The sequence below is a fragment of the Castor canadensis genome, chromosome 15 (assembly GCF_047511655.1).
Source record: "Castor canadensis chromosome 15, mCasCan1.hap1v2, whole genome shotgun sequence".
NCBI classification, from domain to species: Eukaryota; Metazoa; Chordata; class Mammalia; order Rodentia; family Castoridae; genus Castor; species Castor canadensis.
Window position 1 is genome coordinate 97,706,723 of NC_133400.1, and position 25,516 is coordinate 97,732,238.

General features: G+C 41.4%; 1 protein-coding gene across 10 annotated transcripts in view; it reads right to left on the reverse strand.

Moving 5' to 3' along the window:
• Positions 1–25,516, reverse strand: part of Mtr (5-methyltetrahydrofolate-homocysteine methyltransferase) — a 94,729-nt gene that overhangs the window by 64,641 nt on the left and 4,572 nt on the right. For 5 of the 10 annotated variants that reach the window (XM_074056810.1, XM_020157477.2, XM_074056811.1 and 2 more), the window contains exons 2-12: positions 23,663–23,877; positions 17,323–17,412; positions 15,790–15,859; positions 14,100–14,192; positions 13,329–13,435; positions 9,261–9,320; positions 8,454–8,548; positions 5,767–5,867; positions 4,031–4,092; positions 2,621–2,688; positions 9–88 (exon numbers count right to left, since the gene is read on the reverse strand). In XM_074056810.1, coding sequence (XP_073912911.1) covers positions 9–88; positions 2,621–2,688; positions 4,031–4,092; positions 5,767–5,867; positions 8,454–8,548; positions 9,261–9,320; positions 13,329–13,435; positions 14,100–14,192; positions 15,790–15,859; positions 17,323–17,412; positions 23,663–23,877 — 1,041 coding nt within the window. Of the gene's footprint in view, positions 1–8; positions 89–2,620; positions 2,689–4,030; positions 4,093–5,766; positions 5,868–7,432; positions 7,515–8,453; positions 8,549–8,628; positions 8,662–9,260; positions 9,321–13,328; positions 13,436–14,099; positions 14,193–15,789; positions 15,860–17,322; positions 17,413–23,662; positions 23,878–25,516 lie in introns of those variants that run through there. The other 5 variants (XM_074056806.1, XM_074056808.1, XM_074056809.1 and 2 more) reach the window with 4 other exon arrangements.

A 25,516-nucleotide genomic window follows, 5' to 3' on the forward strand; every position in this document is an offset into this window, starting at 1 on the left:
TGACTTACCAGACAGTAACATATGTCCTTCAAAAACAGTAGTAGGTGGGACTCTAGGCTTACAATTTTTTACAGCTTCAGCAATCTCCCTGAGTTAAGAGAAAACACTATATTCATTAATTCAGAATAAAAGAAATTTAAAGTAATATCCAGCTATGAATTAAGTTTATTTAACATAACTATGCATAATTATATACTTCTGCATGTGCAGCAGCAATCACCTTTTACTTTTCTCAGTACACAGACAAGGAATCTAAAACCCTTAGCTTCTAAGTGCCTGTCCAGTCACCTGAACACTGGCTCTGCTCTCAGAGATGTGAATCTAGAGCTGCAAAAAGGTCTATACAGAGACAAACTGTAAACCTACTTGAGCTCACATATGTCCTCATGCCACCAAATCTATACATAAAACATGCCCTTGTGTCAACTCAACAGTTCAACTGAAAAAAGGACTCAACTTTGAGGAGAAGCAAACAGGGCAGATGGGCTAGGAGTGGGAGGACCCAGGTCCTGTCACTCCACTTTTGCTACGCCAAACAGGGAACACAGCTGTAAAGCATTTTATATCTCAAAACAATTACTCCTCAAAATTCGTCATTCATATTCTCTTTAACCTTGCCAGCCTTAATAAATGATGTCTTTAACCAACCAGAAAAAAAACCTGGCAACTCTACTAAATTTATCAGGACCAGGAAGAACTGCTCACTCTACTACCCCTAAATAGTATGTGGATGTCTAAGTAAAAGCACAAATACAGAGACACACAAAGATAAATACAAATATTTAAAAACAACTCCCCTTTTCAAAGAGGAAATGACCCGGAAAAAAGAGAAATAGTCTATAAGCCAAAGATAAGCTACTTCAACTACTGCTAGCTTTCAGGCATGATATAAAAGATGTTAAAAAAAAAAACCGGGGTGTAGCTCAGTGGTGGTGTGCTCTCCACATGCACAAGACTCTGGGTTCAATTCCCAGCACCAAGACAAAACAGAACCCTATGTTTGTTAAGAGTCTGTCACAGACACACGGTAAGGAAGGACTGCTGAGAGGTAAATGGAATTTTTCAGCAGGCTGGCTTCAAGTTTACAGGGACTGAGGCAGATCTGTGCCAGCCTTATGCTACTGTGGCCCAAAAAGCTCGGTTCTGTCTCGTTCTGCTTCAGGCAGCTTTACCAGACAACGAGCCTACTAAACGAGGCCCAAACCCTGGTGCCATGCATTGGCAGGTTCAGGTTTTTGCTTCTATGAGCGTCACAGTTCCCACATGGCTATCAAGGAATTTTCATAAGCCTCACTCCAACTAAGACAGCGGCCAAGAACTAAGAGGGCAGAAGTCCCAGAATGCATTTCACACAGCCAGCCAAAAAAACTTTAAGGTTAAAAATGAAGCAAAACCAGTTACCACTAACCTTAGGAAGATAAACACTGTGATGATTAAAGAGTGAATAAAGCTTCTGTAAACACACAGAAATGGCACATTTCTCAAAAGGCCTTTCTCTTGAACCTCTGCAAGGTTCCTCTGCTGCTGATTCCTCAGCAGCATCATGAAAATGAACCAGTTAATGTTGATGAAGTCACAAGATTAAGACTCAGTTGTAATAATTCCCCCAAAAGATCAATAAATTAAATGTTTTATACAAAAAAAAAAGTATCATAGAAGTCAAGAAAGGCAAAATCAGTGAACTATTTTAGGCAATTCAATAGCATAAGCACATCATGCACGTGGAACAGACTTAGAAAAGTGAGATTACTGGCTCAAAATATGACCATCACTCACTCACGCTAGGGAAAGGACAAACACAAACAGTCCTAAGCTCTGCTCTGTTCCACTGACCTCATCTTCCTATAAGCCACAAAACTATGGAATTCAAGTCCATACATAGCCTTTCTCATCTCACGTGACACACAATCACAAGACAGCACAAATTAAGCCAAGATGGCGCCAGGTGAAGTGCCTGTCTTGATCTCTCCATGCTTGTCCTCTGAGGCCTAACTGCCTTTCCTTCCAGAAGAGATTCTAATGGAGCCATGCACTGCCCACAGGAAACATGAGCTGTCCTTTAAGCATTCAAATGCTACTTCAAAATACTGTGGTATTTTCAGATATCAAATACTGTACAGTCAGAGTATTATATATGGGATTTGCTTTTCAATATTCCAGGAGGAAAAAGCTGTAGATAGATAAAATGACAAAACTTTGATAGGCGCACAGAGGCTTGCTTTATTATTTCTCTGGATACATTAGTCTGCTAGGCTGCCATACAACATGACTTCAACAACAGAAATATACTTTGCCACCATCTGAAGGACAGAAGCCTATGACTCAGGTGTTGGTCACCCTGCTTTCTTCTAAGGCTCTACCATGACTTGCAGCTTGCTGATTGCATCCTGTGTCTGTAGGTGGCCTTCTTTCTGTATGTGCATCTGTCCTCTCTTATAAGGACACCAATAATGTTGGGTCATGGATGAACCTTCTTATTCTACTTCAATGGTCACTTTTTAAGGACCTAGCTACAAATACAGTCACATTCTGAGCTACAGGGGGATTGGGCCTTCAATATAACTTGGGGGAGCACAATTCGGTGGGTGTGAAAAGGAAAAGTCTTTGGAGCGACTGTTACCTGATATGATGTGGTGTCGAGCCACAGCACCCACCCACTATGTTGACCAAGCCATCCACAGCAAAGTCCTGCATTTAGAGAAGCATCAGTGAGTTCATCTGGATTCTAGATTCACAAGAACCAATCCAGTGTAAAAGCCTATACTTTCTACATTTCCTGAATTACTAAGCTTACACTAAAAACAAAAGTATGCATACATTTTTCACTTTAGATATAAAAATTTCACAGGCCCTGGATATAAGAATAAAAGTGGATATAAGAATAACAGTGCAGATACCATGAGAGCCTCTGTGCCATTTAAAACGCAGCAGGGTATTTGCTTATTTGACTATAAGATGATATTAAAGACTCTTTATCCATTTGCTGAGCTCAATGAATGTGAGCTGGATATTGCATTTTCAAATAACACATAAAATGAATTATCAGTTTTTAAATTTAATTAATTTTTCCCCCAGTACTGGGGTTTGAATTCAGGGCCTCAAGCTTACTAGGCAGGCACTCTATCACTAGAGCCACTCCACCAGCGGTAATTTAAAATTTTTTAAGTAAAAACAGTAGTTCCTTTGTCACACTACCCACACTGGAATTGCTACAAAAAGCACAGGTGGTAGGGCTCCATACAGGACAGCATGGGTCCAGAGTTTAACCAGAGGATGGTGAGTGAAAAACATGATAACTGAGACAGAAGTCAAGGAGATGAAAAAGCACAGAGATCAACACAGAAGATTCTGAGAGCCAGGTGTGTGCAGGGTGGCACACCTGTAATCCCAGCACTCGGGAGCCTGAGGCAAGGGAACTCAAATTCAAGGCCAGTGTCAAGAAAAAGATACTTAAATCTTAAGATTCAAGTCAAAAATAGGAGAGAATGTAGACAAGTACATTAAGGAATGGTAGTAGGTAGCATGATTCAAAAACAAGTACATTAAGGAATGGTAGTAGGTAGCATGATTCAAAAACTGGCAGGTGAGAGGGCCAATGTTGGATGACAATAGCAGGCCAGGTGGACATCTTGCAGTTTGAGGAGCAAGAGGGGAAAGGAAGTCATTACTTGGGAAGGTTGCAGAGGAAGGAACACAGAAGGATTGCTACACCTCATTCCATCTGGAGTGTACCTCACTGGGACTTTTAAAACAGCCGCCAGTGTTACTCAGCATAAGGAGGCCCTGTTCCTCCACTACCTTAATTCAGAGCAGCTAAACTTTTCTGCGATTTCTTTAGGAGAAAATTCTGTTTCTAAACACTCTAAATGTAAAGTTCTCTCTCACAGCACATGGTAACATACCCTTGTAATCCTAGCTATTAGGGAGGCTGAGGTCAGCCTGGGCAACAGACCCTTTCTCAAAAAACAAATGAAAACTTTCATCCCACCTTTCCACCCCTTACCCACAAAAGTGGAAGAGAATCCCTAACCTTTAAGTGTCTGGCCATGATGGAAGGTGTTTCATCGTATTCACCAAAAGTGTTGGGAAGACCTGAGAAAAGACATTTCAACTATTATTCACAACTAGCAGAGAAGATAATACATCCTTTTTTGCTGCTGTTTTTTAGTTTGTTTGTTCGTTCTTTTGTTTGTGGCAGTACTGGGTTTGAACTCAGGGCTTTGCACTTACTAGACATTTGAGTCATGTCTCTAACGCAAAATCAATTTTTGTAAAAGACTTTAAAAATTATACAACTTTGTACTGATAAATCAAATGGTAATTACTTGAAAAAGCAAGTAACACATAATATTTAGTAAACAGAAATATCACTCAAAAAAATTCAGAGGAAAAGAAACATTCACTACTTCTTTTTCACTTGACAGGAAAGATTCATGCTATATGAGACAGAATACACTGACCCCACCTCCAATCCCTGCCGATAACAGAAACTTTGTTAGAAAGCTGCTTGGTAGCAGGAGAGGAGGCACAGCACACCCTTTGAACTAATGAATGCCTGACACTCAATTAAAATCATACGAAAGCCAGGCACCCGTGGCTCACACCCGTAATCATAGCTACTTTGGAAGCAGAGATAAAGAGGATCATGGTTTGAGACCCAGACTGGGCAAAATAAGTTCATGAGACCCCCAATTCAAAAACAATCAACACAAAAAAGGGCTGGTGGAGTGGCTCAAGTGGTATAGCACCTGCCAAGCAAGCGTGAGGCCCTGAGCTCAAACTCTACTATCACAAAAATAAAAAGTTTTCTTTCAAGAACATTTCCATAAGAAAGACTTTAGCCTCTAACTATCCAGCTTCCTGTTTTATTTATTCCCCATCCAATTACCTTAATCCTGTCAGGAAATAAAATTTATTGTGTACTTTAAAATGTACATATTTGGGGGCTGGGTATGGTGGCACATGCCTGAAATTCCAGCTATTCAGGAGGTAGAGAACAGAACTGTGGTTCGAGGCCAATGTGGGCAAAAAAGTCAAGACACACATCTCAACAAACAAGCCTACAATGGAGCACCCGCTCCATGGGAGACACAGATGGAAGGACTGTAATCATGGGCATAAACACAAGACCCCATCTGAAAAATAATTGTGTGAAAAGAGCTGGGGCATGGTTCAAGTGTAGAACACTTGCTTAGAAAGCTTGAGGCCCTGAGTTCAAATACCAGTGCCATCAAAAGATAAAAATAAGTAAATAAAATGTATGTTTGGAGAGAAAAAGGATGGAAAGTGATTTTTCACCATAAGTAGCTGAGCAGGACTCAAAACACATGCACTGAGAAGCCTCACTAGCCAAGAGCAATTACCAATATCTAGAATTACCTACAAATATTTTCTGGCATTTTCACACACAATAAGCTAGAAGTCTTAGCTTATACAGGAAAACAATACACAGACTATCCTGCTGCTTGTCTGCCAACAGAGTGGAACAGAAAGGGCTCGATCTCTCTGGCCACGACTACATGGTGGGCCCCAGCTCCAAAGGCAAGGCTCTGGTCAGTATGTGACTAGAGTTGTTTCCTGAAGTTATGTCCTCCTCTGAAGCCTCAGGCCAAACTGTTCCTTCTAAACAGTGATTTGGAAACTTCCTTTTCAGCTAAACATCTGCACAGTTGGACCTGCAACACAAAGTCTTCACCGGAGACCTGGCTGCTCCTGTACCATGCTTTGAGTGCACAAATTTCCCACGAGCAACCCTGAAGCACACACCTGCATTGGGGTAACAGAGGATGTAAGCTGTGGTACACTTCCCAATTGTTTCAATGAAAGGTCTCATTTCAGCTGCACCCAGAGCACAATTTAATCCAATGCTAGAAAAACAGTAAGAAGACATCAGCAGACATCAGAAACATTATGTTATTCAAAATACTTACACATGTAAAAGTTATAAGAGTAATGGAACTGAAACCAAGCACGTAACAAAACTCTACATTCAGATGTAATCAAAGCCATCTCACTGAGGGCCCTGCAGCACTGAATATTTTTGCTCACGTTTCCGACTTCAAATAATGTTACAGCTAAAGGACCCCATTGGCAGATGTGACTCCTTCAATACCTTCACAGATTAACGTTACACTGTGGGACAGAAATTCGAGCAAATTACCACTGCCAACAAAAATCCAACACAAAAATATTTAAGGAAAGAGAAAAGAGAAACTGTGCTGATGGAAGGAACATGAAACAGTAGAAAGAAGCTACCGTGGAAATGCCTGCAACCCTCCAGGGGAAGCCCCAGTGACTTCTGGAATTCAGGAGCCCAGTGGAGCCACTAGAATGTGGGATCTTTGGTTTTTGTATTTTGCTTTATTTTCTATTACAGTGATTCCTAAGTGCAATGTGGCATCCTAGATTGCATGCTGAAATAGAAAAAGGGTATTAGTGGGAAAATTCTTGAAATTCAAATAAAGTCTGGAATTTGGGTAACAGTTGACATACTCTTAGTTTTCACAAAAGTTCCTTAGTTATGTAGGATGTTAACATTAGGAAAAAATAAAAGGCTATATGGAATTCTCTGTACTATCTTTTCTATGTATCCATAACTATTACCAAAAAAAAAAAAAAAAGAAAGAAAAGCTTATTTAACAAACACCTGACACCCGTTCATGATTTAAAAAAAAAAAAGCTAACTGGCAACAGAGAAATTTCTCAACTTAGTGAAGAACAAAAAACAAATCACCTAATATCATACTTAATGATGTGTCTAGACGCAAAAAAAAAAAAAAAGAAAAGAAGAAAGAAATAAGCTATTATGCCATAAAGACACAGGAAAACCACACTTTGCTAAATGAAAAAAGCTGATCTGAACAGGTTACATATTCCATTCCAGAAAAGCCAAAACCGTAAAATCAGTAAGATTAGCTGGCTGCAGGCAAGAAAAAAAAATGGTGAACAGGTGGTGCCCAGAGACTCCTAAAGCAGTAAAACCACTCTGTATGATATTGTGACAGTGTCACAGAAGGTACAATACCAAGCGTGAACCCTAACGTAGACAGACAACCTTCAGTGAGTAATGTATTGATAACGGTTCATATTGTGACAATGAGTCAATCAAGGTAAGATATTAGTAACGGAAAACCAGTGGGGGAGGGGAGGAACCAGGGAAGTTGCTATACTTTCTGCTCGATTGTTCTGTAAACCTGGAACTGATCTAAAACAAATACGACTCTGGTCAACGGTGCCTGACAACTACAATTCAGTTAAAATGCTAGGTTCACTGCACAGCTAGCTTGCAAACCTTCGACTGATCTAAATTTAGCTGTTTTACTAGTCCCATTTTGTAATTTAACCTTTTTTTCATCTTATGCTACTGTCACCTGGATTCAGCACCATGTAAAAAAAAAAAAACTAAAACAAAAATTATAAAGCATTGCATTACCACTAGAAAGAATCCTTGACTTGTTTCCAAACTTAGTTCCAATCCTAATTCCCCTTTTCAATACACGACTTCAGTTCCTTCTCTGTCAAGCAAAGAAAACAATGCCACTCAGCTCTCTGGGTTTTGCTAAAGTTCAAATTAAACACCCTATCTGGAAATGCTGTGTGAACTATACAGTTCTCATACTGACATTAACTCACTCTGATTCGTCATCCTGACCCTCTGTGCTTAGCAAACTCTGGCTCATGTTTTCCAACATAGTCCAAATGTCACCATCTCTACAGAGCCATCTCTGAATCTTACAGCAAGCCCACAGGGTTGTTCTATGGCTGGCCAGATTTTTTTCTACTTCTTGTATTTTCATTTACTTATGTATTTCTCCTAGAATAGAGTGCTTCACATCTATCATTACTCCAGAATATACAGTAGGATTTCAGTAAATAGTAAATAAACAATAATATAGGGCTCTGTCCCACTGTTCTTTATTAACATGTAAAGTTCTTAATAAACACAAATAAGTAAGTAAACAGATTTATTACATATTTCCCTTTTCATATGTTGTTTTCTGCCTTCTATTTGCACCTTCAATCTATCAGATTCCAAAAAATAAAAACCCGACCTTTAGAATTCTCACCTTATGCCAAACTAGACCGTTTCTGGTTGCCCCACAAATAGGGACAGGCATTGCCCTAAAATTTGTAAAGCACAGTCCCCAAAATTCAAGTAAATGATAACAGCTCTAAAGCATTACCAATACAAGCACAGCCTCAAACTACAAAGGGATGCCTGCAGAGAGAAGGCAAACGTTTAGCTGCCCAGGACTTAAGACAGCTCTCCCAGTCCCTCAAAGTGACCCATTTCGGCAGTGGTCATCTGGAGCTCGGAGGGGGGTGGGGAAGGAGTCTGAAGGAAAGCTACTGTACCATAGAGCAGCTCAGTGGAAACATAGAAGCAATCCCCTACTGGGTCACATTTTGTAATGATTGCAAAATATCTCCCCAAAAGGAAGAAAGTCACTCACCAGAGTGGGTCTGCATGGGACACACTGATGACAAAGGCCTCTCCAGTCTGTCCAGAAAGAGTCCGCCCACTCTTATCAACAATTGTCCCTGAAATCTGAATTAACAAAGCAGTCAGTGACACAGACTCAGGCAAAGAACATAGGTGCAAAGACAAAATAAAATAAATAAGCTCACATTCTGTGTTATTTCATAAGGAAGAGAACTGTGGAACTCAAATTCAAAGGCCGTGCTTCATCAGGGTCAGAATGGACACAGGCCAAGTAACCCCTGGGGAGAAGGTAGCAAGTCACTAGAACAGAGGGAAGGAGAGTCACTGAGGCAAAAGCAATGCCGCAAACCTTAGAATTCACGTGCCTGGCCCACTGGAAGAACTTCCCAGAGGTATCTCAGGAAGTTCTACTGCTGCTAACATCTGACTTCTCCAACACCATCGCTTTGACTCTCGTGTGGGTCTGCCTACTGAGCTAATGAACTGTTATCTGGAGCCCTCAGTGTTGGGTACTTGGCAGTCAGTATGCAAGACCATCCCTCTATGGGCCCTGATGAGGCCAGTTCTTTAAGCCTTTGGCTTCAAAGAGGCTTCCTTTGAACAGCCTGCCTTCCAACATCACCTCCAAGTTCATTTTTCTTGCCTCTCCAGAGGTGAGTCTGCTATTGACATAGATGTGCTATTAGGAAGGCGGTGAACAGAAAGATATATGTTTCTAAAAGATATCTATCACCATTCTACTATGCTGTGGGGAGAGCCTAGGCTCAAAATGACTGTTAATAAAGAGAAAAGTTATGTGCAAACATTTTAGACTTACAAAAATAGGCCGGGGAGTATAATTCTCTTCAAAAAGTTTCTGGAGTGCAAACAAGGCTGCCTGCCAGGGAGAAAAGAACACCTTTATTTCCAAGAGAATGTGTCTAATATCAGTCCAATTGCCCAGTAAGAAAATACCCCATTCAAAGGCCTCTTCAGTTAGATACACACAGAGATCTTGAGGGAGAAGAAAATAATCTCTCCATAACGCACCTCAGCGCCCCTTTCTCAAGTGTAATACTGTCCACATTAAAACAAATGCTTGGGCTGGGGGTATAGCTCAGTGGAAGAGTACTTGCCTAGCATGCACAAGACCCTGGGCTTGATCCCCAGCAGAGAAAAGAAAAAAAATATGCTAAGTTCATTGTGAACTAATGTGTCCTCTGAAGAAGAGCTGAAGGGCTATTCTTTCTCTCCTCCCTCAATCAAGTTTAAGATTAGAATGTTCCTACCTTCCTCGTCTTTTCACACACATAGCAGATGTATGAACCAACAGTGCACATCATTGAGAAAATGTTGTAAGCTTGCACTGGGTTGTAAATCTTCAAATCCCATGTTACTCTACACTGGTCCATCTGTTTCAAGTCCCAGGCAATGAATCTTCTCTTTCTTTTTATCACTACATTGCCTGGTTCAGAGGTGTAGTATTTTCATAACTAATGTTCTGAAATCAGAATGCACTGTAATTCCTGTGCACCCTTCCTGTGATGGTAGGGTTTTTTCATGGAAAGTTATTAAGTCAACAGTATCAAAATGTCCTTCTTAGAATGAGAAAGACTAATCCTAAAAATCTTATGGAAAACAAGCACATAAGAATAGCCAGAAAAGTTCTAGGAAAAAGGGTGGATTAATCAAAAGAGATTAAGCTAACCAGTTACTCAGTTATTCTAATGCTATGTAACCAGCACAACAGTAAAGCATCAGCAGACAGTCTGCAGGAAAGACTAGATCAAGTGCACTACGAACTGAGAGTGAGACAGGTAGCATCTCACATCGTCCTACCACTGGGAATTAAACAGTGTTACTAGACAGTCCTAGACCTCAGACCCAAAAAAAAGTCAATCTCTACCCAATTTTCTACTCCAAAATAAATTCCAGATACATCATGAGGAAAACCTCTATAAAAAGAATGTATGCCACACACTTTAAAACTAAAAATTCAAAAGCATAAATAATTAAAATTTAAATTCTTTAAAATTGCAGTTCAATAATGTACCATTTTGTGCTAGGAATTAACTCAGGACCTTGTGCAGTAAAATATATTCTTAATGCCTTATCTCACACTGTCTTACCCATCTCATTTTTCTTTACTTTTTTTCCTTTTTGATTTTTGAGATAGGGTCTTGCTATGTGGTCCAGGCTAGCCTCAAATGCATGATCCTGCTACCTCAGCCTCCCAAATGCTGGTATTACAGGGATGCCCACCAGGCCCAGCTCCCCCTCTCATTTCAACTTAAATAATATTGTGACTCTTTTCAAATGTACATCTTAATCCCATTTCTCTTATTTTCAAAGTGAGTATATGAATTACTACCGAATTATAATTTGTTTACCTGAGAGTCACAATACAATTTTTGAAAAGATATATAAAAAGATCCCCAACAAAGGGATGTGTTGAGAGTGATAGAAGACAGCTAGGGATGTAGCTCAATGGTAGAGTGCTTGTCCAGAATGCAAAATGCCTGGGCTTGACTGCAGCACAACAAAAGAGTGAAGTAGGGCCAAGCCTGGTGGCTCACATCTGTCATTCCAGCTACTTGGGAGACAGGGATCAGGAGGATCATGGCTAGAGGCCAGCTGCAGCAAAAAGTTCACAAGGCCCATCTCAATCAATTAAAAGCTGGACAGGATGGTGCCTGCCTGTCCTCCCAGCTATGCAGGAAACATAAACAGGAAGACTGAAATCCAAGCTGATTCGGGCAAAAGTACCTACAGCCGAAAGGGTTAGGGTATGGCTCAAGTGACAGAGTACCCACCGGCACCTGCAAGGCCCTTGGTTCAACCCCAGTACTAAAGGAAAAAAAAAGTGAGGAAGGGCAGTTTCTACAGCTGGGATCCTGAATGTTCCCCGAAGATCCAAGTGCTAAAGGCCTGGCCCCCAGGGTGGTGCTACTGGGAAATGATGGGACTGGCAGGAGGTGAGGCTAGCCTAAGTCCCTCAGGTGCTGAGGCCACAGCCTTCAAGAAGACTGGGAATCCCCACCCCCTTCCTGCTGCCTTTTACTTCCTGACCATGAGGTGACCAGAGTGCCCTGCCACACACTCCCCATCACCGCCACCAGGTACACCTACCAGAAGCCTTTACCCTCCCAAACTACAAGCCAAAGTAAACCTTTGCTCCTTTTTATTTATCTCAAGTGTTTCATTATAGTGATGGAAAGCAGCCTAACAAGGTGGTCATCCAGTGCTGGATTGCCTTCCCACGTGCACATACTTTAGCAATTCATTTCTTTTCTGTCTTTCTTTTAATTTTCTTTTTTTTGTTGTTGCTTTTAACAGTACTAGGGACTGAACTCAGGGCCTTCTACCAAGTAGTCAACCACCTTAGCCATGGCCCCAGTCCTTGTTTTTTGTGTTTGTTCTTATTTTTTTGGTTTGCTTTCTGATAGGGTTTTACTCTATCTTTGCCCAGGCTGGCCCTGACCTGCTATCCTCTGACACCCACCTCCTGAGCAGCTAAGATTATGGGCACGCACCACCAAGCCCAGCACAAGTGCTTTGTGAAAAGTTCAGGAAATTTTGACTCTGTGATTATATTTCCACAACAAGTAAACAAAGGCTGGATAAAACCGCAAAGTATTAGGGGAAAGAAAAGATTGTTTTCTCTTTATCTTAAAATAAGGAGTATCCCTGTAAGTACAGCTCCCTCACCAAAAAAACAAAAACAACATTGATGAACTGTACAAAAGTAAAATTCTCTGTCATTAAAATGAGTAACTTCACAATAGTATCACCACCACTAATAAAGTTAAAAGTCAAATAAGTTGGGTATTTGTTATTCATTATTGACAAAGTCCTGACTTCCTTTGTAAAGGAATCAATTAAAACAAAAAATTCAACAGAAAAAGAACACAGGACAAAAAAGTATATACAAATGGTTCTAAAACTAAAGATTTCATTAAAAAAAAAAAATACTGAGTCAGGCGCCAGCTGCTCACACCTGTAATCCTAGCTACTTGTGAGGCTGAGATCAGAAGGATCATAGTTTGAGGCCAGCCTGAGACACCATCTCCAAAATAACCAGGGCAAAATGGACTAAAGGTGTGACTCAAGCAATAGAACACCTGCTTTGCAAGCACAAAGCCCTGAATTCAAATCCCAGTCTCCCCACCCCCAAAAAAATACAAATTAAAACTAAGTGAGAAGGGCTGAGGGCGTGGCTTGAGTGGAAGATCACCTGCCTCGAAAGTAAGAGGCTGGGTTCAAACCCCAGGACCACCAAATAACACACTACAATGAGATTCCATTTCTACCTGTCAAACTGGAAAAGGACAAAAACTTATTTCACTTGTACAAATGTAGCCTAGAGATACACTGTGTATAAGGCTATTTTTCACTCCACATACCATGTGCCTATAGTACATAGGTCACACACACACACACACACACACACACACACACTCTCTCTCTCTCTCTCTCCTGTCTGTGATGAATCTCTGTCAAGACCCCCAGACTGGTAATAGTAGTTGTTCCAGGAAACCAAAGATGAGAAGAAAGGACTTCCATTCCACACATTACGCATCTGCAGGATTTAGAACCATAAGCACATACTCATTGCATATGCGTGTATGCACACATAGTAGTGATGGATGGAAATACTTTGTAATGAGAAAATGTGTATTTTAAAGACTAAAGACAGGTTGGGTTTTTTGGGTTTTGGTTTTTTTTTTTTTTTTTTTTTTTTTGACATTTTATGTATTTACCCTGGCCTCAGCTAAAATTTTCAAGATTGAAATGGGGCAAATACAGAAAAGTTACACAACTTTGGTGACAGCCATTATCTTCTCACTCCCATGTGGGATTCTTCACAGCCTCTGTCCAGCCCTGTCCCTTTTCCTCCCCCACTCACCTTGGCATTGGCAGTATCAAAAACAGTCTCGATGAGTAAGATATCAACCCCACCGTCCAGGAGCCCTTTGGCCTGCTCTTGGTATGCTTCAACGAGTTCATCAAATGCTGCAAAAAAGCAAATCACACCAGGGCATCAGTGAGAACACCAGGGAGTGCACCCCCCTGGGGCCCCAGGTGATGCCGAGCTCAGGTCTGACGCAGCATCATTTAAAGACAACATGCTGCCTTTTTAAGAAGCCAAATGAAGAAACAAGGTGGTGATGGGAGGTAAACAAGTAAGCTGAATACAACCTTTCCTCAACACTTGTCACACAACTCCCCTCCCATGTGTGAGCTAGGAGCGAGTGGAAAGGTATGTCAATTTCGTGAAACAGGTACCTTACTTTCAACATCTTTAAAATATACCACTCTTCCCCAGATAATCTTTCTTGTTTTCTGAGCCAGGGTCTTGCTGTATTTATCCCATGCTAGCCTTAAACTGAGTTCCTCTTGCCTTGGCCTCCCAAGTGCTGGGATTATAAGCACACACCACCGCACCAACCTACGCACTATTTCAATTCATTTTAAGAAGCATGTACATCTGAAAACAAGCTCAAATACAAATAGCAACTTTTTATTTAGATGGTAACTATATTCCAGGCACTGCTAGAAGCCCTCTACCTAAAGTCACAATCTCCCTGAGAAGAACATGTTACTGGGCCCACTTTACAGATTTGCAGACTGCTGAAGCACTTCCCCCAGTCCATGATCACATGTGATAAATACTCACTGATGTTCCTATAATCTGGTCTTTCCACAGATGGGGACACAGAGAGTGTCTTATTAGTTGGACCCAGAGCTCCTGCCACAAACCTCTTGACTCCTTTAGAAAAAGAAAAGCAAGTGTGAAATCTCTAAGTAGCTCAAGCTTTTTATTGTGAATCAATAGACTTTAAGATTGTTCCTAGAACACAGGGCTAAATCCTGTGTCCACAACTCAGAAATCCAAAAGCGCTAAAAGCCTCAACTTTGTTTTCTGAGCTCACTTGACAACAAACTTGACTTCTGGGGAACATAAAGGCTACTGAGATGCCTAGACGCTGCCCTTACCTCCCTGAAGAAATCATGTAACAGGGACAATAAATATTACCACCAAGCCAATCAACAAGCTGAATTCATCTCAATGAGATTTTGCATGAGAGTGTTCTTTTCCATCACCACAGCAGTGTCTAGACAGACCCTCTCCTTATTCTCACGAAACCTTGAAGGTGCTGAACCTCAATGTGCTTCCCAGTAGCATCCACCTTGAAATACTCTCTGGGCCCGTGTCGCAGGCCTTTCACAGAAGGTAAACAGTGAGTCAGAATTAACAATTTCAAAGCCTGGAACGCAAGTGTGAGGCAGATGAATGTTGCCTTAGTAACTCTTAACTAAACTTGCCTTTACGTCAGTCAAGGTGCTTGGGAAATTGTTTGTATATGACAACAGAAACCAGGAGTCCTACTGCTCATTACCTTTGATGATTTTACCCACTCAATAACCTGGACTATGCTTTACAGCTGAACTGGAGACAGCTACCAACTGTGACAGGTTACAGGCCACAGTATCACAGTATTCTTTAGCCCCCAAAAAGCCTAGCAATAACATACATATAAGAAAAAAGTCCTTATCTCTTCCTGCTTTAGCTGGCTTGCTGTCCTCTGCCTACTGCCCTCTTGGGCACTATGCATTTCCATGGACTTAAACTGTCTGTTTAGAAAGAGTTCCTATTAACTGCTCTGCTCTTAATTAGCATGCTGTCATTAACTTCCTAGCAACCTTGCTTTGTATCTTTCCCACTGGCAACAACACCACATTTCTAAACCGTAAGGGACTCCGTATATATTTCTACTATCCTCTCCCTCGCTCAAAGCATCCTATCAGCTAGTGCTCAAGTGTTCTGATGGCAACTAATGAGGTTAGTTATCTCAGGAACCACTGTTCCAGTCCCAGCAAGACTGAATCCAATGACACACTCCTGTGTGCTGCACAGCCTTCAAGGTCATGGGTAGTCAAAAGGAGAAACTGTTTACAAGGCAATCTCTGCTTAAATAAGCCAATCGTGGGGAGAAGGGCAGCTTTAGAAGACTGAGATCAAATATCCTATTGAGAACCAAAATAATCACACGAGCCAGCTATTACTTTAATAACCTAACAGTGTGCTTCCAAAGGGAGAAAAACTGTTTTAGCTCTAAATACACAGAGGTCACGGGCCTAGTCATCCCACGGGCAGGTTAAAAGAGTAAATCCTGAGCTCAAGGCCCACAGGGACAACATCACTTCGGAAACACTGAATGCTTCATCATGAAACCACAGACAAGTAACATATAACAAGTAAAATACAGTTATCTGCAGCTGCTTGTAGGCCAAAGGTCATGTATGGAAAAACTGCACATTATAGCTAAGAACATCAAAAAATTCATGTGTACAATGTCCCTTACCTGTCTGGAGAGTTATCTCCTCTGCAGCTTTTCTGGCCACACCTGCAGAGCACTTGTTCATCCGGTAGGCCTAATACATCAACCACCAATGTTAGTTTGTCCTGCTTTGCCTCCAGCAATAAATAAGAAATCTACAGCCATCTAATATTTAGTTGTACTCAACAAGAAAATACAGAATGAATTCATCTCTTTTATTGGCAGTACTGGGGCTTGAACTCAGGGCCTCATGCTCGCTAGGCAGGTGTTCTACAATTTGAGCCACTCTATCATCCCTTTTTTGTGTTGGATATTTTTGAGCTAAGGTCTCTCACACTATTTGCCCAGTCTGGTTTCAAACCTTGATCCTCCAGATCAAGCCACCAGTGCCCAGCTGGAATTAATTAATCTTAAATCTAAGTAAAATCTTAGCCAAGAAGCCCTACTAGTTGCCCTAGCCTTAAAGGGCAGAGGGATGAACAAGAATCCTTAGGAACTGCTTTTAGGCTCTTCTTTCATACCATGAGCCAACTGGCGAAAAGGGCAACCCCTGAATATGTGGCAGGTCAAAGTATAAGCTGGTACAATTAAATACACTGCAAATTAAGAGAAAGCATACTAATGGGAAAAAAACCACAGGCTTCTGAGACAGGAGTTTTGAGTTCTAAAACTAGCTCTGTCACAGCCTAACCAGGTAGTTCCCATAGCAACTCTCCCTGGCTTTGGATTCCTCCACTGTACAATGGTTGTAATCAGTAGTTCTGAAGTTTTTATAGATTATTAACCTCTTAAGAATCTGGTAAAGGACCATGAAACCTCTCACTAGGAAGTAATCAGGAAGTATGCATATACACACAAAATACAGCCTCCAGGTTAGGGAGGTTCACGGGTCTTCAAAGTCCTTCCACAAGCCAGCTCAGGAGGCTCTGGATCTGTACTCTTCATTAATTCCTCCAATTTTAAGTCCTATACGCCTTGGATCCTCACATCAGATAATTAAGAAACCACAGTGGTCAGCGAGCAATGGGTCATAGGGCAAATCTAAATAAAGTTCTACTGCAACAGTCACAACCATTTATTTACATACTGTCTGTGTGCACACAGCCAATGATTATGCCTTATCAAAAACCACTACATAACTTTTTTGGGGGATGGGGGGATACTGGGTCCTGAATTCAGGGCCTCACACTTGCTAGGCAGATGCTCTACCACTTAAGCTGCTCCGCCAGCCCTTTTTTGTGTTGAGTATTCTGGAGATAGGTTCTCACAATTATTTGCTCAGGCTGGAAACAAATGATCCTCCCGATCTCTGCTCCCAAGTAGCATGAGCCACCTGTGCCTGGTACAAGTCCCATCTTTATTGGACTATTACTTACCCATAAAATGAGCTGCTGTACTCATGAGCAGGAAAGATTCAAATCATCATCCCTGTCTCATCACAAGCAACACACAGTGAGGCACTAGCTTGACTCTGCTGCTTTCACATGGTCTCTCACTAGCACCTGCAATGCAGCAAACGCTCAGAGCACCTTAGAAATGAGAAAATGGAATCCTCACCAAGTGTTCAAGGCCATAGTCAGCTTGGGCGATACTAGTGCTGCTAAAAGTATTTGTTTCAATGATATCCGCTCCAGCCAGCAAGTAATCCTGCAACAAGACAACAATGCCAACCTTTGAGTCCAGAGTCCCTGCTCTCAACAGGTAGTTAACACATTCCTTCATCACAGTCCACCACCAACCACCTTCTGACCACTTATCAAAAGTGAGGTAGTGCACTACCTAGAGATGCCAGAAGATACAAGGATTTCACAGAAAGGCACATGGTTTAATAAACAAGCACAAACTTGAATTCAGACAAAGTAAACACACCAAGGTCAAGTTCCTTAAACTCTCTGAGTGTCAATCTCCTCCTCTGAACCCTCTTCTGCAAACTGTGGCTGTGTAATATAAGGTAACATCTAAAGTGTCTGGCACTTCTTGGGCACCGAACAAATACCAGTTCTGTTCCCTTACCTTCTCCCTGCTTCAGCACAACGTGATCCCCACTGAGAAATGCACCACCGCTGAGATCTCAAATTCTGACCAGTTTTTTTCAGTCCACAGCTCCAAAACCCTCTGACCCATCTCTGCACCTTTACTGGAACCTGTTCTCCCCCTTTGAAATCTGTCGTCCTGGGTTCACTCTTTGGACCAGCTCAGTCTCAACCTGACTAGCATCTATTATCTCTTGACCCTCTTGGTTTTTCTAATAGTGAGTAAACTCAACCTTTCCTATGCTAATAAACATTTGCATTTATTAGCAAGTGAAAGAAATGAAGTGGGAAATGAAAACCAAGATAAACACATTTATAGTAAAAGTCACAAACATCCTCAATATCATCAATATAAAGATAACCAAATCTATTCACTCTACTATTTAGCTATATGTAGATAAAGTGTGTATCTACATACATCATCATGGTAAGCCCTTCCAAAGTACTGCTGAGTAGAAAAACAAAATAAGTTCACCCACGTTCAGCATATACCAGTTATTTGGGATGCCAAATAACATCCCATTGTTTATACTACATACATAACAATTTGTCCACATAACAGCTGGACATCTGGCTGCTTCTACCTTTTGGTGCTTGTGAAAAGTGCTACTATGTACATGTTGTCTGTATACTTGCTTTAAGTATCTGTTTTCAGTTCTAGGAGCAGAACTGCTGGGTTACATGGTAATTCCATGTTTAACTTTTTGAGGGATTGCCAAACTGTTTTCCCACAGTGATGGAACCATTTTACATCCTCAACAACAATGTACGAGGGTTCCAGTTTCTCACATTCTCACCAACCTTTGTTACCAGCAAGAACACTTCCTTACGAGTGCAAAGTGACTTCTCATTGTGCTCTTGATTGATTTTCCCTAATGACTGAGGATAGTGAGCATCTTGTCATGTGTTTGTCTGGTTAGACATTCATGTATCTTCTCTGAGAAACGTCTCTTCAGATTCCTTGCCATTTTTAATTTTTTTTTTCATCTTTTTTGTTATTGGGTTGCAAAAGCTCTTTACCTATTCTGGCTACCAGACCTTTATCAGATACCATTTCTCACTTTCTTCACTTTTCTGCTCAAATGTCACCCTATCCAAAAAGATTCTCTGACACACCTCATATTTTAAAATAGGATCCTTGTTCAGGTAGCTTCAAGTACCATGGGAAATCATTATATTCTTTTTCTGATACTGCCTCTGTCTTGGTGGGACAACAGGAGTGGAGGGGATATCTCTGTGATCTTCACAGTTAAGACCTTCTTGAGCTACTGGAGGGAAAACTCATAAAAATATGGGGACCTCTATTACTGAGCCCCTATCCTGACCCTGGATCCCACACTGGTTTCTGTTTGTGAGTTCTGTTCTGTTCTAGGGTTCTATGACATCCTTCTCTGACCAGCTCTTCTCCAAGGTCATCCTCCAGGGGATGCTAGAAAACATCCCAGGGAGGCAGTAGCCTCAGCAGATATACAGAACCTTGGCAATGACAGGGACCTGGACCTTTGTCTACAAAACCTTTGAACTGTTGCTGGGGAAGAAAGAGGGTTCCTCAGCCTGATGCTGTGGCAGTGCATAAATGGGGTCTGCTGGCTGGAGAAGCCCCTCAAGTCTCATCAGTGTGGGGGCCTTGAGTCCTGGAACTGTGGGACTGAATTCTGAAGTCACAGCTTTGGAAGCAGATGCAGCAGCCAGACACAATACTGCCTGGAGCCTGGGCAGAGATGCCAGGGAAAGGAAGCAGGGGAGTAGGAGAAGGCCAGACCCAAGGCTGCAGAAGTCAAACCAGAGACCCTCATCCCGGAGTTAAGGCTGGAAAACCACCAGCATTATTAGGTTTGCAACAATTCTTTTTGAAAATATAGTTCTTCTGCTGGGGGCATGGTTTAAATGATAGAGTGTCTGTCTCACAAGCATGAGGCCTTGAGTTCAAACCCCGGTACTGTAAAAAAAGTAAAAAAAAAAAAAAAAAAAGAACAAAACAGTTACATTTGGAACACCTCCTGTTTTCCTTAGTTTTTGGATGTTAAAACTGGCACTAAGCCTAAAAAGAGGCTTAATTCTGTATCATTTACATCAGCTTTGATGTGAAAAAAATATGCTTACAAGTTTTGGCTCACGTGAGCATACACTGATAAGCCCAGGAATCTCAATATCTCACGTGGCCACATCACGTGCTGCCACCCTTCCCAACCACGTATTTCACAGCCTGCATATTGGCACAGCAGCCCACTTTATACTTGCACTTTTTTTTTTTTTGCATAATTGTGCTTTGATTCTTCATTACTTTTTATTTTGTGCAATTTTTTGCAATGACCATAAAGTATAAAGAAACTATACGTGAAATTTTTTTTTTGTACTGGGTTTTGGTTTTTTCAATTCAGCTTTATTCCATGCAAGTAAATAAATGAAATCAACTTATAATTACCATACTGATTTTCTGCAAAGTAAATTAACACTGAGTGATTTTTAAAGTACCTGATAAAATTTCTTAAAGGGGATTAATGCCTTTCTGCTGAAATATATTTTCATAGATGACTTTGGTCAGAAAATATTCTTCTATATACAAAGCAAAGGTAAATCTTTACAGTACTGGGTTTTGAACTCAGGCCCTACACTTTGAGCCACTCCACTAGCCCTTTTTTGTGAAGGGATTTTTCAAGATAGGGTCTCACAAAATATTCGCCTGGGCTGGCTTTGAACCACAATCCTCCTGATCTCTGCTTTCTGAGTAGTTAGGATTACAGGCATAAGCCACTGGCGTCCAGCAATATATGTGACAATGAAAAAAAAAAAAAGAAAACTATGCAAAGCATGATGGCACTAAATTTAAAAAAATATATATGCACAAACAGTTCTATGAGCTTTTCATACGTACATACTTATATACATACATAAATTCATAGCAAAAGACTCTGGAAAGACAAACATCAACTAATGGTGGTGATCTCTGGGGTAAAAAAATAGCAATTTGGGGTAGAAGTCAGATAGGAATGTACTCCAACAATGAATTAATTTTTAAAAACTTTCTTGGTGGTACTGATGTTGGAACTCAGGTGCTGGCACTTTCTAGGCAAGTACATTACTCACTTGAACCATGCCCTTTAATTGGTTTTCAAACGGGATTTTGTGTTTTCGCCCAGCATAGCTGATCTTCATTGCTGGAAAGAAAGGTATACACCACCACACCCAGCTTTTATTAGTTGAGATGGGGGTCTCACTTTTTGTCTAGGCCAGCCTTGAAACCCAATCCTCCCAATCTCTACCTCCTGAATAGCTGAGATCATAGGCGTGGCCCCACTGAACCTAGCCCAAAATTCAATTTTTTCAAAAAATAAGCCTTAGTACAGCAAGTGGCAAACTCAGGAGTTAAACCCATATTTTTGCCTTCTTGGTTTCTCCCAAAGAATATGAGCATTCATCGGATTGTTTGATCTGATTTTTTCAGTAGGAAAAATGGTTCAATTATCAGGCCCTTGGGTGCCACTCATCTTTACCCTCAAAGCTGTGGGTACCAGCTTAGGATCTCATTACTGTTCATGTGCAAATTTTTGACAGCTGCAAACCTAATCTTTCCATCTCCACTCTCTCCTTCTAAGGCATTCTGCATATGATTGGCAGATGAATCTCTTTAGAGCACCACTGTATTCATATTGCTCCCCTAACGCTGACTGAATGATAGACAACTCGTTGGTCCCAACCTATTCATCTTTGACTTCTTTCTCTTCATCTCCCTTACGCCAGTGTCAGGTACCCCTACTTCCTAATAGGTTCTCTTTCTTATCACCATTTTAAGTTCAACAAATGTGGATTGGTATCTTATTTAACATCCAGATCTGAGTTGTCTGACTGCTACTACAAATTGCAACTTTCCCCCAGAGATAACCACTATTAGTTGATGTCTGTCTTTCCAGATCCTTTCGTTTACAAAACTGTTGCGATTCAGTCCTGATCCTCTCAGAGGTTGCTAGGGAATGAAAAAGCAAACATGCAAACCACTGTCCTATAAGGCAGAAGAAGCTAACTGCTAGAGCAGAGGAGGAAAGTGCTACAGGAGTGACTGAATGCTTATTACAACTGAGGATCTTGGGAGCTTCCCAAAGAGGGGCTGTTTGACCTGCTGGATGAATTGATGTTGCCAGGAAGAGAAGCAGAATAGGAGGCTCCTGTCCTAGCACTGTCTGTCCCACACACTCATCCTTCCAGGCCTAGCTCTTTCTCTGCACTTCTGCTGCACACCCCACCCTTTACAACAAAAACACTTATTCTTTCTAACCTGCAATGTAGCTAACTGTGCATACGCCTACTTCTCTTACTAAGCTATGAGGAAATGGGACACAACCACTTCATCTTCGCTTCCTCACCCACTGCGTCCAGAACTGACCCATCACCAGTCTACAAGCCATTAAAGTGTGAATAAATGAGTGAAAATTGGGCTACTTAAAAAAAAAATTCAAGGTGAAACAGATTCCCTTAGATAATTATTAATTATATTAATTTAATGTAGCCAGGTGCCAATAGCTCACACCTACTTGGGAGGCAGGAAGCAGAGATCAGGAGGACGGAGGTTCGGAGCCAACCCAGGCAAATAGTTCTCAAGACCCTATCTCAAAAATGCTCAACACACACACAAAAAAAAGGGCTGGTGGAGTGGTTCAAGTGGCAGAGAGCCTGCCTATCAAGCGTGAGGCCCTCAGTTCAAACTCCAAAACTCACTACCACTCAAATAAAAGAAAAAAAAACCTACTATGTGCAAGGCAGTTGTGCTGTAGATAAAAGTGGTATGCCTGGGATTGACCTACCCTCATGAAGCTGACTATGAAGTGGGTGACAAACATTAAATAAATGAAAAGCAAAAAAAAAAGAGTGAAAACAACCTTAATGCCTAGGAATAAGGAGATTAGTTGAGATGACAAATGCATAGGACAGATTATTATGAAGTTATAAAATCATATTTGAGAATATTTGGTGTTTGTGATATGTGAATAAAAATTCAAATTATAAAACAGTATGAAGCAATTTCATTTTTAAAAATCCAAGTGTAGAAAACTAGACTAAAACATAAACTAGACTATGTGAATAGCACTTACATTTTGGGGTTTTGTGGTTTTTTTTGTTTTTTGGTTTTGGCAGTACTGGGCCAGGAACTCAGGGCTCACACTTACCAGGCAGGTGCTCTACCACTTCAGCCATCTATCAGCCCACATATTGGGGTTTTACAATGGGTGAAGGCCTATTCACTGGTTCATACATGGCGTCTTGAAACCATGTCCTCACATGAGAAGGGGTAAACACGCTCCCTTGGACCTTGTTGATAAGGACACCTCCTAACACCATCACATTAAGAATTTAATGTGGGGGACGAGGACCTCAGCAGTACCCTGAGAAAAAGAAACACGAGACCTTGCTTCCCTGTTGCTCTCCCTCACCTAAGGACATAAGATGGCTATCTATGAACCAGGAAGATGGCCTCAGCAGGCAGATCTGCTGGCATAGTTCTCAAAACTGTAAGAAATGAATGTTGCTATTTAAGCCACCTATCTGTGGTATTTGTTACAGTAGCCCAAACTGATTAAGTTACCAACTTTCAGTACTTCCTTGTAAGGGCTATTGTAGTGACTTAAATAAGACAATGAGCATGAATCCCCTACTTTGTCCAGGATTCTGTGGGTTTTTTCACTAATGTTTAAATCCTCAAAGGCAGAAAACCTACCTTCATCATCTGCTTATCCCACATACTGAACAGTGTCAGACACCTGCTTTCTGAATAAATCACCTTTCTTTGTATTCTCAAGAGCATGTAGTACAGTGGTCTGACCCTGGCGCATGAAACACTTTGAATGAGTAAGAACCTGGGAATAACTTACCTTATGGATTTGGTAAATGATATCGGGTTGAGTTATACTTAAAATGTCATTGTTGCCTTTCAGTGGCCTGGAGTGATCTTTGAATTCATGACCTTGGAAGCTTTCCTCACTCAGCTTATACCGCTGAATCATGGTCCCCATGCCTCCATCCAGCACCATAATCCTCTTCCGCAGAATGGCTTCGATCTCATCCTGCAGGGGTTTCTTCATCCCTTCTTTAAACAAAGTAAAAATTTTACTTCAGGGAATAAAAGATAAAAAAGATGTGTAGAGTAATTCATAATAACTCACAGTAGACAGTAAGTGGAGCTCATGAAACATGCACTTGTAACTCTATGGCATTAGAAAACTGCAGCCTAGCCAGGCTCACGCCTGTAATCCAGCTACTCAGGAGGCAGAGATAATGGTTCAAAGCCAGCCCGGGGAAACAGTTCAAGAGACCCTATCTCAAAAACTACCCAACACAGAAAATGGCTGGCAGAGTGGCTCAAATGGCAGAGGCTGAAATCAAACCCCAGTACCACCAAAAGAAAAAAGAAAAAAAACCTGTAGCCTAAAAACATTGTCATAAAGTCATAACAACATCTAATACAAAAAAAAATTTATACGCAGCACAAAATTACTGACAAAGCAACAAACCAAGATGACAGTAGTCACCTTGTTTATTGTTTCAAAGACAAGGAAAACAGGCAGCAGGGAACCAAGTGAACTAAGGCTAGGCCAGGCTGCAGGAGAAAGTCCTCGGGGCTCTTGGCTTGTTAATTCTGTGCAGATGTTCCCTTACTATGTTGATTCAAGATGGATATTGAAAACCATCAATAATTCCAAACCGACATTCAGAGAGTTAGCTTTGACCATTGTCCCCCCAACAACTGGGCTTTACCCACTCACCTCGCTCTGTCTATGAACTAATAACTGCTGACAACCTCAAGCTCCCCAGCCCTCTGCATGCTCCTGGACTTCAAATTCCTGGCCCTGAAAAGGCCCCAATCCCACCCCTCGCTATCTTCCTTGATGGTTTCTAAGAGCTACTGAAAAGTCACAAACTATGCTGACTGGAGTCAAGTCAAAGTCAAAGTCAATTCTTTGTTCGTCTTTTCTTGACTTCCCTTAGTCAACATCTGTTGTCCCAACCTCTGCTTTCTCTTAGCACAAGTTCTTCTTATCCTTCTCATTCTGCAAGTGATGAAGCCTAATCCTGTGCACAGATTTTGTCGGAAGCTCCTCAAATGACCCTCTCCACCTCAAAATCTTCTTGCAGCTTGGCTCACTCTCGGTCCTCCCCCCTGCACATGACCACCAACACCAACACCTCTATTGCTCTCCCACTACCCCTTCCCACTCCAGCAGCTGTATCTCAGCACCCACTGATTCCTTACCTTCCTGGCGTGGCGTCCTCCTCCACCTCTGTCCTGAAATTACTTTCTAAAGTCACCAATGCCCTACTAGTTACCTTTACCTCTAACACCTGACCCTTACATCCAGATTTCAAACTGTCCACCTGATATCACCACCTAGAATACCCACCAGTTTCTCAATCTAAAATTCAAAGCCAAACTTGCTATATTCCCTTACAACTGCCCTATTTCTGTGAATGGCTTATCTTCCCAGACATCTAACATTGCCTCTCAGTATTATCTGACTCCCGCTCTCCCTGATCAACCCATAAAGATCTGGACTCCAAAATACCATTCACATTGGTCCCATCTTCCAGCCCTAGTACCAACCCCTTTCTTCAAGCCCTCACTGCACCTGTCAGCCAACACAAATCCTCTCTGAACTTCAGTCTGCACCAGGCAAATGAGATCACACACTATTGAGTGTCCTACAGAGGTAAGAGATCACCACCATACC